The sequence below is a fragment of the Megascapheus bottae genome, chromosome 10 (assembly GCF_031878675.1).
Source record: "Megascapheus bottae isolate mThoBot1 chromosome 10, mThoBot2.hap1, whole genome shotgun sequence".
Classification (NCBI taxonomy): Eukaryota; Metazoa; Chordata; class Mammalia; order Rodentia; family Geomyidae; genus Megascapheus; species Megascapheus bottae.
In genome coordinates this window covers 59,136,661-59,152,015 of record NC_143518.1, presented here as the reverse complement: position 1 = coordinate 59,152,015, position 15,355 = coordinate 59,136,661, and the positions used below count along the sequence as shown (strand labels likewise).

The 15,355-nt window shown below is 45.5% G+C and overlaps 1 protein-coding gene across 2 annotated transcripts; it reads right to left on the bottom strand.

Moving 5' to 3' along the window:
- Nucleotides 1-761: 761 nt before the first annotated feature.
- Znf281 (zinc finger protein 281) lies at nucleotides 762-5,726 on the bottom strand. Of its 2 annotated transcripts, none has more exons than XM_090341457.1 (2): nucleotides 5,645-5,726; nucleotides 762-5,420 (listed from the first exon to the last, which is right to left on the bottom strand). In XM_090341457.1, exon 2 carries the CDS (start codon nucleotides 5,404-5,406, stop codon nucleotides 2,677-2,679), a length of 2,730 nt encoding a protein of 909 aa, XP_090197583.1. In that variant the 5' UTR covers nucleotides 5,407-5,420; nucleotides 5,645-5,726; the 3' UTR covers nucleotides 762-2,676. The 2 variants fall into 2 exon arrangements, with proteins under 2 accessions (XP_090197583.1, XP_090197584.1); XM_090341458.1 differs by having other exon boundaries at nucleotides 762-5,424; nucleotides 5,645-5,722.
- Nucleotides 5,727-15,355: the final 9,629 nt, after the last annotated feature.

Below are 15,355 nucleotides of genomic sequence, written 5' to 3'. Positions count from 1 at the left end.
TCATTCACTCTAATACATACATATATCCTCATTTCTTAAAATTGTTAACTATGATTTTAATATTTTTCCTTACTAAAAATACTTAAGATCATTTAAATCTGTCACACTGTCATTTTATTATAACCTTTTTGAGGCAAAAGGGGAACCAAAAATACTGGAATCAGATGTAAAATAAAACCTCAATAAAGGACCTGTTTGGAAGTTACTTAGGATGGCCAAACCAATTTCAATAAAACCTGTTCTAGTTTACATTCCATTCATTTCTATTCTTTGGATTGTGTACCTCGAACAAAATACTCAACTCACTTTCAAATAAGCCTAGACATACTCTAAAAGTACAACAAAAATGCAAATTCCTAAACTGCAGGTTATATAATTAACATATTATATGAAATGGAAGTCTATGGAAAACTGGAAAAAAAAATGACTGATTAAGTGATATCTCCTTTCTTCAATTTTGTGATTAACAGGACTTTTATTGGTAGTAAACTAGAGCAAACAATCAGAATAATACATATGCAGTATTCAGTACACACAATAAAAGTTAAAAGAAATTCAAAACCTGTATAAAACAAAAAATAAAAAGAACTGTAGAAAAATCATACAGCTTAGGAGACACAGTGGAAAGGAAGGTTCTCTCCATCACATTACAGCCTGCACTCTGTACTCAACAGAACTTATCACACTAAATGAGAATACAGACTTTTTAGTACTGTGTGAATTTAAAAATATTAAACACATTTTCTAAGAATCTTTCAATGACAAGTTGGTACCCTTAGCTGCTAAAGCTAACTGGGGGGAGGTGAGGGGGGGAGGGCAGGGAGGAAATTAACTAGTATTTTGTAACCATTTTAATTATTTCTTATTTTTCAAACACTGCTTTTATAACAGAAGTGTTTTACACTTGCACAATATTAATTACTTTATTACACATGGAAGCCTGTGGTAGGCTGATTACACAATAAGACTGCAAACAACCAGTGGTGCTTTTCTGACGTCAGAAGAGTACATTGAAACATCACCACGAGTACATAAAAAAAAAAAACTCATCAGCATAAACATCAAAGTACATTAAAAAATATAGTCAGGAAAAAAAATACAATTGCTAAAAAGTGGTTTAGAGCACAGCCACTGCTTATCAGTAGCTTCAAGTGGCAATTAGCGTTCATAGCAAATTCTGATGACTTCACAAAACCCCTGTACAATACTGACTAACACACCCCTTTGAAATGTACATTAAAGGCTGTAATTCCAAAAAGAGGTTCTGATGGCACTCCCATCCCTCTCAGGAGCTAAGTCACCAGGTAGAATTATAATCCTATTACTATCTACAGCTCAGAGTATGTGGTGTTTTTCTTATACACAGAAACCTGTATGGGGCTTTAAAACAAAACAAAACAAAAATGGGATAAGGGATGTTTATCTATTGTTTAGTATTTGGATGCCATAAGACATATAAAATGCATAATCAATTACCTACTGGAATATGTCATTCTAAACTTAAAAGCCATCAAGGCAGGGACAAGAAGGAACAAGGAAGGTCCAAAACTCTTAAGATGGGTTAAAAACAGGTTTAAAAAAAAAAATAAAGGTTATATATACATATATGTATGTGCGTCTGTGTGTGTGTGTATATATATATATACATAATATATATATATATATATATAAAAAAGCATGGACGAGAGAATGTTTTTGAGGTCACATATAATAATGTACACCCTAAATCTCAATGACTTATATAATTCCAACATATGCTCTAATGCTGGAACCAACCAACCAACCAACCAACCAACCACTTGGGCTTCAACACTACTAGACATCACCAGAACTGCTTAATGGAATTACAGCCTTCTTACACTTGGGATAGAGAGAGGGTGCTTTGTTGTTTTCCTCTTTCTCCTTTTATTAAAGCTATCATTCCAGGCTTTGATCAAAGATCCAAGAATATTAGTTCTACCAGGCTGGAATGAATGTGGTGTAGAAGTTCAGAGTATACTTAAAAGCTGCAACAAAACATAGGTAGCCAACAATCTCAGAATTTTGGATCAGCCCAGATGGCGATAGCATTTGAAATGTTTTCGATCCCTTAACTTAAAAGATGAAATGTGTATTATACCAGCCCAGAAAGAGCAATCTGAAATGTTTTAGATCCCTAACTTAAATGAAATGTATATCCTACTATTTGTAAATTGGATATTCCATTATGGTGATAACGTACATTACGGTGATAACGTACAGATTTCCCATGCGTTATTACACTTTCCTGAGAGTGAAGCAATTAGAATAACCTTAATCCTAGTAACGAAGTTTCTTTTTTTGTTTTTTGTGTCTTTTTTTTTTTTCTTTTTTTGGGAAGTTTTTGTTTTGTGGTTTTTTTCTTTTTTTGCATTTAAAACTTTTGGGCTATTCCCTGACAATCTATACATGTAAATCTGATTGCTAAACATTGTCACTTTGAATGTCAAACTATTTTTAATCTATTGATTTTGATTAAAAATCATAATACAAACAGAGCTAAAATCACACTAACAAAATAAACTAAATATGAAAAGTTGCATTGAAAGGGCATTACATTATTCTTAATAGGATCGTGTAGAAACATTCCAATGGCAGTGTTCTCAAAATAAAACAAAGATACATTAGAAGACCTCCAGCCTGGTCACTCTCAAGACCTTACCTGTAACTCTGGCTGGTGGGTGTCTTTACTCTTGTACTACATGGCTCACTTACATCAGACATCATATTAGTATACCCTGAGAAATCTGACACTGAAGTCCTTACTCTATGGTCCACTTCTCCATTAGAGTTAGTGATAAAGGTCATTGGCACCCTGCTGCCCGACTTAAACTGAGAACCAAATGCTTGTGCAAAGTTCTCAATCTGGTACGTTGTTCTAGACTCTAAGTCTTTCTGAGGATCAATCTGGCTAGCTAACTCCTGAGACGGAATCTGAAAGCTTGTTGAGGACTCTAAGTTTTTCTGTTGTTCCTTCTGGCTAGTCAATTTCTGAGACGTGGACTGGAAGGCTGATGAAGTCTCTAGGTTCTTCTGAGAATCTATCAGATCATCCAGCTCCTGGGAAGGGGTCAACTGCTGATGTGCATCCAAAGCAGATAAATAAAGACTTGGCTGAGATCCAAACAACATCCCAAAAGGAGGCTTTGGCAATGAAGATGGCAACACTGAGGTAACAGATTGGCCGAAACCACACTCCAAAGGAGATGTAGTGTATATCTGTTTTTCCGGAAATAAAGTGTGGTTGTGGAGAGGTGAAGACAAACTGACAAACTGGAAACTGTGTCCAAGAGCGAAACTTGCATTTGTGGATTTTTCAAAAGCCTGCTGGAGGTATTTGGAGTATTCTTGCAGCGAGCTTGGCTTCTCATTTGAAGGTGTTTGGGTGCCTGGGCTCAAATTTTCTTCCTGAACCAATTCCGAGTGTTCTCCTGAGGCGTGTAAATCCACTCGTGGCTCTGTTATACTAAAAGGATCCTCCTTCTGGGATTCAGACTTGTTAGAATATTGATCCAAAATACTCTGTAATACCTCATCAGGAATTCCAGACTTGTCGTGACAAGCCTTAATTTCAGCATTGAGCGCTGAGGAGTCAATGAGTGACAAGGGTGCTTCATTGTCCAAAACACTGACACCTGCAGACTGAATGACGGACTGCTGGGAGACCATGTGTCCCACGTTGATAGAGAAGGCACTGTTGCTGCTGGCAGTTGGCAAGTATCTTCTTTTCTTTGAAAACTGCATGGCGTCATCATAATTACTACTTATTTGACCTTGCTTGCCACTTGTACTTTGGAGAAGACTAATGGTCTCCACGCTGTTATTTGCTACGATGCCAAGTGAGCCACTTGGTTTCCCAGACAAGGACTTCTGTCCCACGATATCTGGTAACGGTGACACAAAATTTAGGTAGCTTTTGTCGGTATTCTTCCTGCCTCCTTTCTTAAAGATCAGTTTTGGCACCCTTTTCTGCAGTTCGTCTATCCCAGTGCCAAGGAGGCCTCCACTGGAAGACACAGTGGGCATCTCTACTGAGTAACTCTGCATGTTTATGCTATTCGAAATTTGCGATTCGTTTGTTTTGCCAGTCTTCTGCTCCTTGTTTTCAATAGCTATGCTTTTGGACTTGGATTTTCTCCTTGAAGAACTTGTGTTTCCCTGAGACAACACAGCCAGATTGCCCATACTGTTGTGGTTTGACGATCCAGGCTCTGCACCGGTGGCTCCTTTCGCTATGGCTTCGCCACATGTGCGCCTGTGCTTCAACAATCGATCAGTCCTTGAAAAATACTGTTGGCAAGTGTCACACTTATATGGCTTTTCTCCACTATGTGTCCTCTTGTGTCTCTCCATGTGGTACTTCTGGATGAACTTCATGCTGCACTGGTCACAGCCAAAGGGCTTCTCTCTACTGTGGATTTTCTCGTGTCTCTGCAGCAGGTATTTCTGGATGAAGCCCATGCTGCACTGGCTGCACTGGAAAGGCCTTTCTCCGGTATGGATGAGGACGTGTCTCCGCAGGTGATAGGAGCTCCGGAAAGCAGCGCTACAGTGATCACAGATATGAGGTTTCTGACTTGGGGAGAGGATGGCACCTTCTCCATCTCCAACCAAAGAAGGTTTGGAAGACGCGCTCGGCTTCCTCTTGGCTTTGATTCCCTGAGATTCTGGCTTTGGCCTCTTTGCCTTTTTGACATTGGTGTCCTGCTTTGGCTCCTCGCTGCCAGGGTCGCCAGTCCTGCCACCGCTGCCCAGCAACACGTCGCGGTGGTGCTGGCCCGGCTGCTGCTGCTGCTGCTGCTGGACGTGCTGGTGGAGGACGCTGAGGTCCTGGATGACGCCGTGGCCGCCCCCTTCCCCGCCCCCGAGGCCGGGGGACCTCTCTTCGGCCCCGGCGGCGAACAGCCCCGCGTAGTGGTGGTGCTGATGGTGGTGGTGATGGTGGTGGTGGTGGTGGTGGTGCGCCGGCTGCGGCTCCTCGGGGTCGGCGGGCTTCTCCTGCTTGATGCTCACCAGGGACTGCAGGAAGCCCCAGGAGGTCCGGGGCGCGGGGAAGGCCGCGGCGGACGCCGCCGGCTCCTTCTTGAAAGTCACGTCCGGGGCCGGCGGAGGGGGGGGCTCGGCGGCCGGGGCTGCGGAGGCCGCGGAGGGTAACACGCACGGCGGAGGGGGGGCGGCCGCGCCCGCCGGCCGGGTGAAGCTGGTGACCGGGGGCAGCCGGTGGTTGAACATCACCATTCCCGGAGGAAAGGCGGGCTCCATCTCGGCTCTCCTCCCGCCGCCGCCGCCGGAGCCGCCGCCGGAGCCCGAGCCGGGGCCGCCGCCGCCGCCGCCGCTGCTGCTGCCGGAGCCGCCGCCGCCGCTGAGGAACCCACTGCCGACTTTCATACCCCGGAGGAGGCCTGGCTGAGGAGAGGAGGGGGGGAAGAGGGGGGATCGGAGGTGGGACCGGGCCCCGGGCCGGGACCTCCGCGGCGCTCGGGACCCGCCGCGCCGCCGCCGCCCAAGACCGCAACGCGCCCGCCGCTAACGCCGAGCCGCGCCGCCGCCGGGGCCCGCACGCACGGCCCGGGGACTCCCCCCGGGGCCTCGCCCTCGCCCCCCCCGACCCGCCGGCAACACTTACGGGTTCCGCCGCCGCCGCAGCCGCCGTCGCCTCCGGTTAATAAAAATAACGCCGTCCTCTCCACAATGGAATTAAAAGCCTCCCCGCGACTGCGCAGCCGCGGCGCGCGCGCAGCCTGCTGGGAAAGCCTCGGCCCGGCCGGAGGGGAGCGCTGCCGCCCCACTGCGCCTGCGCCAAAGTGTCCGCTCGCCCGGCCTGTCCATCACCAGGGCGGTTGGGCGGAGCTGGGGGGCCGGAGGGGCGGGGACTTGGAGTCCGGCTCAGAAAGGGGCTTGCGCGGCGCGGGCCGCGATGGGAGGGCGGCGCTACGGGCCGCGACGGCGGCGGCGGCTGCGGCGGCGGCGGGGCCGGGCGCTGCTCCGGGACGGTCGTTCCGGAGGTGGACCCCGGGGGCGGGGACCTGCTGGGGGGGATGCGGAGTGCGGCGTGGCGCCGTCACGGCCGAGAAAGGCGTGGAGGAGGAAGAGGGGAAACTGAGGCCTGCACGTGGAGCCTTTCTTCTCCGGGGGGGGGGGGAGTTGCATCCTCCAAGCCCAGAAGTGAATCACTTGGGCGCTTTGGATTCGACCCCAAAGCATGAACACTTCCCCCCCCCCAAAGAAAAGAAAAGAATAACCAGCATGTAGAGGCTGGAGACGTGACTCGGGTGGCAGAGCACCAGCCAGTGGCCGAAAGCCTCGGATGCCGAGTTCGCGTCCCGGGCTCCACCCTTCCCCCCCAGCCAGGCCCACAAACTCAACCTGGCCCATTTGCCAGGCCCAGCGTGCGGGGTAGAGGTGTGCTGCAATAGTGTGGGGACGCTGGCAGGGCGGGACCGCCTTTGAAACGGCCACCGAGGTTCTGCAAAAAGGAAAAAAAAAAGTCTCCCTGCCAGCCCACCTGAAGGCTACGGGGTGCAGGCCTGCTGGAACCGGGGTGCAGGCCTGCTGGAACCGGGGCGCGGGCCTGCTGGTAACCGGGGCGCGGGCCTGCTGGAACCGGGGCGCGGGCCTGCTGGTAACCGGGGCGCGGACCTGCTGGTAACCGGGGCGCGGGCCTGCTGGTAACCGGGGTGCGGGCCTGCTGGTAACCGGGGCGCAGACCTGCTGGTAACCGGGGCGCGGGCCTGCTGGTAACCGGGGCGCGGGCCTGCTGGTAACCGGGGTGCAGACCTGCTGGTAACCGGGGCGCGCGGGCCTGCTGGTAACCGGGGTGCGGGCCTGTGAGACGTGCCTGCTCCACAGATCCAGGACAGAAGGCCTGAAAACCACACTGTCACGGGTTTTCTCGTCTTGAGATCAGCAGACCAGACGACAATCCACTGAGGAGGGCCTGACGGACGCAAGGGACAAGCTTCCCTCTGAAGCACGAGAAGAAGCTGAGCCGGCGATGTCCTTAGGGTATTTTATAACTCACGGGCGTTTTTCATAAGAGCTGGAACAACAGTTCACGCGGTCCATTGGCCATCTTGTCCATAGCATGGTTACCTATCGAATGTGTGGGTCTGCTTTCTCATACTGTGTCTCCAAAGCACACCTCTTGGTTGAATGACAAATAACTTCCCTGAGAAGCTTCACAATTGAAACCATAAAGGTTATTTACTAACATTTATAGGCCTCTCCAAGCCTGCCTGCAAAGTCGTACGGGCCGTATTTAATGCACATTTTGAGATCAGGAATAATCGCCACTTCAAGTGAAACTTGAATACGGTCCTGTAGAGCTCAGTGTTAAAAGACCGAAAATTCAAAAACTTCAGGCAGTCGTAAAATATTAGTCAATGCCTGTGAGAAATGAGGCTGTCCCTTCCTCCGGTGTGTCAGTGTTTAATAGTAGGCTGGGATGCATATAAGCTAGCCCAAGCATGAAGGGCAGTGGGACATACATAGGAAAAGCCAACTTCGTTCCTCAGTTATCAAGATAAGAAACCTGTCATTTCTCTCATTCACTCTGTCAGCCTTGAGAGACTCCGAGCAGACTTACCTGTGTGTGTACACCCCATATATCAGGAAGATGAAGAGACCCTGTAAAAGAAAATGGAGAGGAAAGGCTGTTAACGCTAATCATTTCAGCAGTAGAAATCCCTGAAATAAACTTTCCTGGGAACAGACAAAAGAAGACACACTTCATCAAGGTCAATTTATTTTCCTATTTTTCCACATTAGAAGCTGTACCTTGAGCATTTATATGATAACCGGCACATTACTTAGGTATGTACTATTCAGTTCTTTAGAAACACAAAGTAAAAATACCATGCCAAGTTGATAGAAGAATAATTAGAAAAAAATTCAATATACCAGTCCCTGAAAGACAGCTGGGTAATGAAAAACAAAATGTAAACTCAGAAAAATGTCATAAAAGTCATTACAGAAATAGCATTATACATTTAGTATCTAAGTACTGTATTGGACTACAACAACTAGAATGTATTTGTTGTCATTGAAAAATGATTAAAATATAAAACTATCCATATAGCTGAGTGGTAGAGGGCTGGCTTACTGTGAATAGAGTCCTGGGGTTTGGTCCCCAGGACCACAAACCTAAAACGCTAAATAGATGAACTTAAGGTAGTAAATGTGAACGTGTGCGTGCATACGTGTGTGTGTGTGTGTGTGTGTGTGTGTGTGTGTGTGTGTGTGTGTGTGTGTGTGTGTGTGTGTGTCCAGTCCTGGGGCTTGAACTCAGGGCATGGGTGCTGTCCTTTGTGCTCATGGCTGAAGTGATAGTGTACTCTCACCTCTGACTTTTTGCTGGTTAACTGGCAATTAGAGTCTCATGGATTTTCCTGCCCAGACTGCCTTTGAATTGCAGTCCTCAGATCTCAGCCTTCTGAGTAGCTAGGATTACAAGCAACAGCTACCAGTGCCTGTTTCCTTTGAGGCAAGCTCAGGCTTGCTTAGAAGGTGCCATTATACCTGGCAGAATAAGTGGCTCACATCTGTAACCCTAGCTACACAAGAGACTGAGATCTGAGGATCACAATTCAAAGCCAGCTCCAGCAGATAAATCCTAGAGCCTTTTATCTCCGACTAATCAGCAAAAAGCTGGAGTAGGAGCTGTGGCTCTAGTGTTAGAGTAACAGCCTTGAGCAAAGCAAGCAAGAATACAAGGCCCCATTCAAGTTCCAGTACTGACATAAAATAAATAAATAAGAAAGAAAGGCTAATGAAGAGTTTTGCACTTGAAAAAAAAATTTCAATTTGGCCATAAAGTGTAAGTTTACAGTTTTTCTCGCCATGCATACATGACATCCAAAGTTCAACCCCAGCCCTCGCATCCATTTTCTGGTGGCTTTGGTCAAGTTTGTGTAGTAAATGCCGAATTCCAGCTGCTTCCTTCCCTGTACTAATGTCATAAGCTACTTGTTTGTTCCGAATTAGATAATTCCAGATCATTAGGCAAAATTCAGGTAAAATCTGTAGGACAATTAATAGCTTCTTCAAGAGTTTCTAATTCTTTAAATTTTGCATTCTAGGTATTAAATTATAATTAGATGGGTCCTATTTTAACTCTGCTTATGAGAGATGGGTGTTTTGCTTTGCGCAACACATGAGTTCTTCAGTAAACAAAATTTTCTAAACATTGAACAATATTCGTGTTGACATTATATAAGAAACCCAGTGGTATACATGAAATCTTCACAATACTTTCAAAATCAAAAGCTCTTCTATACCTATCTAACGGGTATAACTTCTACAATTTATGTCTTTCACCAAATCAGTTTTCTGTAAAAGAAGAGTTTTGTCTTAAGAAAATGTTTTCTTGGGCCAGGAGTTTGGCCTAGTGGTTAAAGTGCTTGCCTAGCATGCATGAAGACCCAGGTTCGATTCCTCGGTACCACATACATAGAAAAAAGCCGGAAGTGGTGCTGAGGCTCAAGTGGTAGAGCTCTAGCCTTGAGAAAGTCCAGGGACAGTGCTCAGGCCCTGAGCTCAAGCCCAGGAAAGAAAATGTTTTCTCTCATCTTAGTAAACTGAAAAATACACATCATGTCTCACTATTTTCTTTTCTTTCCTGTACTTGTGTTTACTATTATCTTGTTTACATTGTTGAACCAGGTTTGCGAGCACGCATCTCTAATCTTAACTGTTCCAGAGGCAGAGGCAAGAGGATTTAGAGTTGGAGGCCAGGTTGAGCTACACAGACCCCACCTCAAAAACAAAATGCATGGGACTAGTAGAAGGGAGGTGTTTGGGGAGAGAAAGGAAGGAGAGGAAGAGGGAGTGTTGTGGGGTGAGGATGCAGAAGATTGAACCCTGTTGAAATAGTCTATTTGCAACTATGAAAACAGCAGGTTTTCTTGTCGGAATGCGATTTCTTAGAAAGAAGGATGGCGGAGGGATGATGGGGGTAGAATTGATCAGAACACAGCTTAACAAGTGGAGATGCAAAACGAATGCCAACGCTCCACCCCCATGTCCAGCTGGGATAAACCAACAAAAATACAAGCAAAAGAGCTAGGGATGTGGTCACGTGATAGAGCCCTTGCTTAGCAGGGGTGAAGCTCCATAGTATCACAATAAATGAACAAAATTAAAACTGAAATGACCAACAACCAAAAGAAGACAGGATTGAAATGGAAAAAGACTATTAGGTTCAGGCAACATTGATCTAATTGTGGGGGAGGGGATTGTATTTGCTTTATCTTTCCCTCAGTAGGGGTACACTTAATAGGATAAGTGAGCTGTAAAAGAATGGTTTCCAAAGATCACACACAAGTCTGAATCTTGCCAGACACAGCTCACTCCTGTAGCCCAGGCTATGTAGGAGGCTGAGATCTGAGGATCCAAGTTTAAAGCCAGACTGAGCAGAAAAGTCTTAGGAGATTTATCTAAAAAGTGAATAGTAGAGCTGTGGCTGAAGTGTTAGAGTGATAATCATTGTATGAAAACTAAAGGACAGTGTTCAGGCCTTGAATTCAAGCTCAATACTGGCAAACACACACACACACACACACACTGGCAAACACACACACACACACACACACACACACACACTGGCAAACACACACACACACACACACACACACACACACACACACACACACACACACACACACACACACATGGTCTGAGCCTTGATATCTCCCCTAAGGACTCTGTGCCTCTCTTGCTTTGGTGGTGTCTACCAACTCCAGGCTAAAACATGAGCAGTGGTATTCACTTTAATTGTATGGCCCACATGTGGTGACTTTTTCGCAGTAATATTAACAGTGCTTGTGAGAGTGTGTGTTGATTTAACTCTGCAGAGTCTAATGAATGCTGCAGTACAAGGAAAACATCCCATTTTCTCTAAGGGAAGCATCAAAACAGGAAAAAATATGTCCAAATGTGGACATCTTTAACCATTAACCATGGGCCCATTGTGAAATTGCTGCAGAACGAATACCTTTAAGAGCAGGTAGAAGGAACCAACTGCCAATCTTCAACTGGCACTGAGATTTGTGGAGCTCCTTATACCAACATGTGTCCCGCTCAAGAATGAATAGCAATGCCAGGCTCATGACTGTAATCCTAACTACTCAGAAGGCTGAGATCTGAGAATCATGGTTCGAAGCCAGCCTGGGCAGGAAAGCCCATGAGACTCTTTCCTCTAATTAGACTCTTATTCCAATTAATCACCAAAAAGCTGAAGGTGGAGCTGTGGCTCAAATGGTAGTGTGCCAGCCTTGAGTGAAAAAACTAAAGGCCGGAGCCCAGGTTCTGAGTTCAAATCCCAGTACTGGGTGGGGGGGATAAATACCAAAACCATGCCACATTTTTATTAAGTAGCTTCTGCCATGCCACCCAGATTCACAACTATCACATATATAGAATATTTATTTCCAGAGGAGTTAATTTCTTCATATGTGACTCATAGAGTTTCACAGTGACTAGACAGGAAGCAGTAAAAGAAGATTCCTGTAGGCATGAGTGCTGTTCATGGGCTGGGGAGAGGGCTAGGAAAAGAACCTCAGGATATTACGTCAGATCTATACATGAGTTAAAAATAGAGATGAGGGAAAGAGGGAAAAAGCAGACTCCATTATTTCATTTCCATTTATCTACAAAACATTTTTAAAAAAAAAATGACCAGGAAGCTTTGTAAATCTTTTTACTGTTGTAAAAAGTCCATGGAATAACAGCTGCAGACAGATTCAATGCCTGACATGTGGTCTGTTGTTATTTTTGTATTATTATTGATTGTCCTGTTCTTTATGGTATACGTCTTGACTGCTAGAAAAATCCATCTTCTCTTAAGTGGTTATATGTTCTTTCCTGGCTGTACAAAGAATAGGAAAGGTGCCAGCACATACTGTACATTGCCTAACTAAGAATTAAAATGATGCCAGGTACTGGTAGCTCAACTCTTGTAATCCGAGCTACTCAGGAGACTGAGATCTTAGGGTTGAGGTTCAAAGCCAGCAGAGCAGGGAAGTCCATGGCATCTTTATCTCCAACTAACTACTAAAAACACTGGAATTAGAACTGTAGCTTAAGATAGTTCCTGAGCAGTAAAAAGCTCGTGGACAGTGCCCAGGCCCTGAATTCAAGCCTCAAGACACATGCACACACACACACACACACACACACACACACACACACACACACACAGAATGAGAATAATATTAACAATGCTCCTGTGTTTATAGTTCTCTCAAGGCCCTTTCATTACATAATTCCAGTTATTTCTCACCAGGATACCGCCAAGTAGGCAGCATGAAATATTATTCGCTCTTATTTTATGTCAGGGGAGTTTGAGGTTTGCTCAAAGTGGCATAATGCTAACAAGCTGGCAGAGCAAAGGATTCATTCATATGCCACCTTAAATAGAAACCTCATAATTCCCTAGTTACCAGCTTAATGTAATTGAAGAGAACTTTCAGAACTCATTTTTATTAAAAGCATATTACAACTGGCCATGGTAGTACCTGCCTGTAATGCCAGCCCAGAGGAGGCTGAGGAAGGGATATCTTGCAGCAAGTTTCAGGACAGCATAGTGAGATCTTGTTGAAGAAAAAAAAAAAAGACAAATTGTGGCTGGTGCTGGTAGCATAATTCTAACTAGTCGGGAAGCTAAGGTCTGAGGATTGTGGTTTGAAGCTAGAAGTCTATGAGACTTTTATCTACAATTAACCACCCAAAACCTGAGAGTGGAGCTGTGGCGCAAGCAGCAAAGTGGCTTCTTAAAAAAAAAAAAAAAAAAAAAAAAGCGCTAAGGGACAGTGTCCAGGCCTTGAGTTCAAGTCCCATTACTGGCCCAAAGCAGAAGTAAAGCAGCATATTGCAGATTTTCTGTTTGATTTGGTTTGTTGTTGTGTGAGGCAGTCCCCAGCCCTCCAGCTCTCGAGCCTCCTACTGCCAATGCAGGTAGGCACCGCCATGCCTGCCCACAGCACAGCGTGATTAGCTCACGGGATCAAAGAGTCTGTGTCCAGGAACAGGGCTTCCATGTGTCCCGCTCTTCCCCATCCCAAAGTGCAGAAGATAACAAAGGCCACAATTTGCCACAATGCCACGAGTGTGCTGGGCAGCGCGTGCTAAGCAGCGATGGCTCAGGTTCTGCCTTTTGTTGTTTGCTTACAGATTCTCATTCAGAGTGTATACTTTCCGGTTGCCTGGAGACGTATCTTTTCCCATCAAAAGGCTGCTAGGAAACCAGGCTGTCAGAAACCCTTTTATTAGCATCAGTTGCTGGATTTCTTTGAATGAGTGGCATTACAACACTGTGCATGGTTGTTTATTTCCAAACATGCCTCCACCTGCTGTCTATCAGCAGTGTGTGGACTGCATTCCAGACAGACTCACAATCTTCTAGAGTCCAGGCTGCTCATTGCAGCACAGCTCCAGGGCACAAAGGTCTGGAAACAACCCACATGTCCTCCACCATAGAAAGAAATGGCTGCAGAAACTGTAGCATCTTTGGGTTCTAGACGAGGCAGCAGGCAGCAACTGGCTCACACCTGGAATGGTACTGGTCTGGAGGCTGAGATCTGAGGATCATGGCTTGAAGCCAACCTGGCAGTGACATCTGTGAGACTCTTATCTCCAATTAACCAGCAAAAAGTCAGAAGTGGAGCTGTGGCTCAAGTGATAAAGCACTTGGTTATTTGAAATTGGCTAGGAAAGGGGGGGAAACAAGATGAGGGTGGGGGTGGGGGGGAGGGAAATGGGGACCAAGACATGAGAAAGGGTATCAATGTATGTGAAGTAATGCACCTTCCATCTGGCGAATGTAATGTAACCCTTCTATTAATTACAATAAAAAATATATGGAAAAAAAAAAAAAAAACCTCAGAGACAGCACCCTGGCACTGAGTTTCAAGTCCCAGGACCAGCACAAAACAAAGCCCAAACCAAAACCACATCAGGCTCGGATCAAGCATGCAGCCAAGGCTGGCTTCTTTCTGGTCCTCTTGCCTCAAAGTCTTGAGTGCTAGGATTTCAGATAGTTGCCACAACCCTGGGCTACTCCCATGCATTTTAAGTCACCTCTAGATTACTCACTGTACTAAAACCAAGTACACACTAGGTAAGTAGTTGCTCAGTGTATGTTTATAGAATAATGACAAGAAAAAAGAAGTCCAGATAATTTTTAGCATAGTTGTGCTAAAAATATTTGTGGAGGCCCTCAGGAGTGTGGCCTAGTGGTAGAGTGCTTTCCTAGCATGCATGAAGCCCTGAGTTCAATTTCTTGGTACCACATACACAGAAAAAGCTGGAAGTGGTGCTGTGGCTCCGAGAGTAGAGCACTAGCCTTGAGAAAGCTCAAGGACAGAGCCCAGGCCCTGAGTTCAAGCGCCAGGAGTGGGGAAAAATGTTTTTTCAGGCAAAGTTGGTTGAATCTGTAAGTTCAGAATCCACAGGCAGAGAGAAGCCAATACATAAGATAGACGAATAAAATACCGATTTGCTTTGAGTGTATTTTTTATTGATTTCCATTATTTCATTTTTTGGGTGGGGGGTCAGTGGTGGGACTTGAACTTTGGGCGTGGGTTCTGCTCTGTCCCTGAGCTCTTCAGTTTAAGGTTGGCGCTCTACTACTTGAGCCACAGTGCCACTTTTGGTTTTCTGGTGTTTAATTAGAAATAAGAGTCTCAGGGACTTCAGTGCCTGGGCTGGCTTTGAACTGCGATCCTTCTGAGTAGCTAAGATTACAGACATGAGCCACTGGTACCCAGCAATTTCTATTATTTTAAAGTGAAGATTAATTTGAACAAACACAGAGATTTATTAAAATTAGAGTGATTTATTTTATTTACTTATTTTATTTTGCAATGCTGGGGCTTGAACTCAGGGCCTTTTTTAGCAAGGACTCTTCCACTTAAGCCATGCCCCTAGTACTAAAATAGGCACCCTGGCTATCAGATGTCTGTCAATAGTACATGGGTTCTAGTAAGCCTGCTCTATTTTATTTTATTTTTTTCCAGTTCTGGGGCTTGAACTCAGGGCCTGAGCCCTGTCCTTGGGCTTTCTCAAGGTTAGAGCCACAGCACCATTTACAGCTTTTTCTATGTATATGGTACTGAGGAATCAAACTCCGGTCTTCGTGCAAGCTAGGCAAGCACTCTACCTCTAGGCCACACTCCCGGCCCCATGTCTGCTCTATTTGAAATGGTCTCATGAGAGGGCTGAAGCTGGCAATTCACCTAAGTCAGGACATGGTCTGAGCAGAACAGCAATTTAAATGTTCCAGTTTCAGGTTAGTGAAGTGTATGCAAATATTCCAAAATCTAAAAAAAAAAGTCCAAAATTT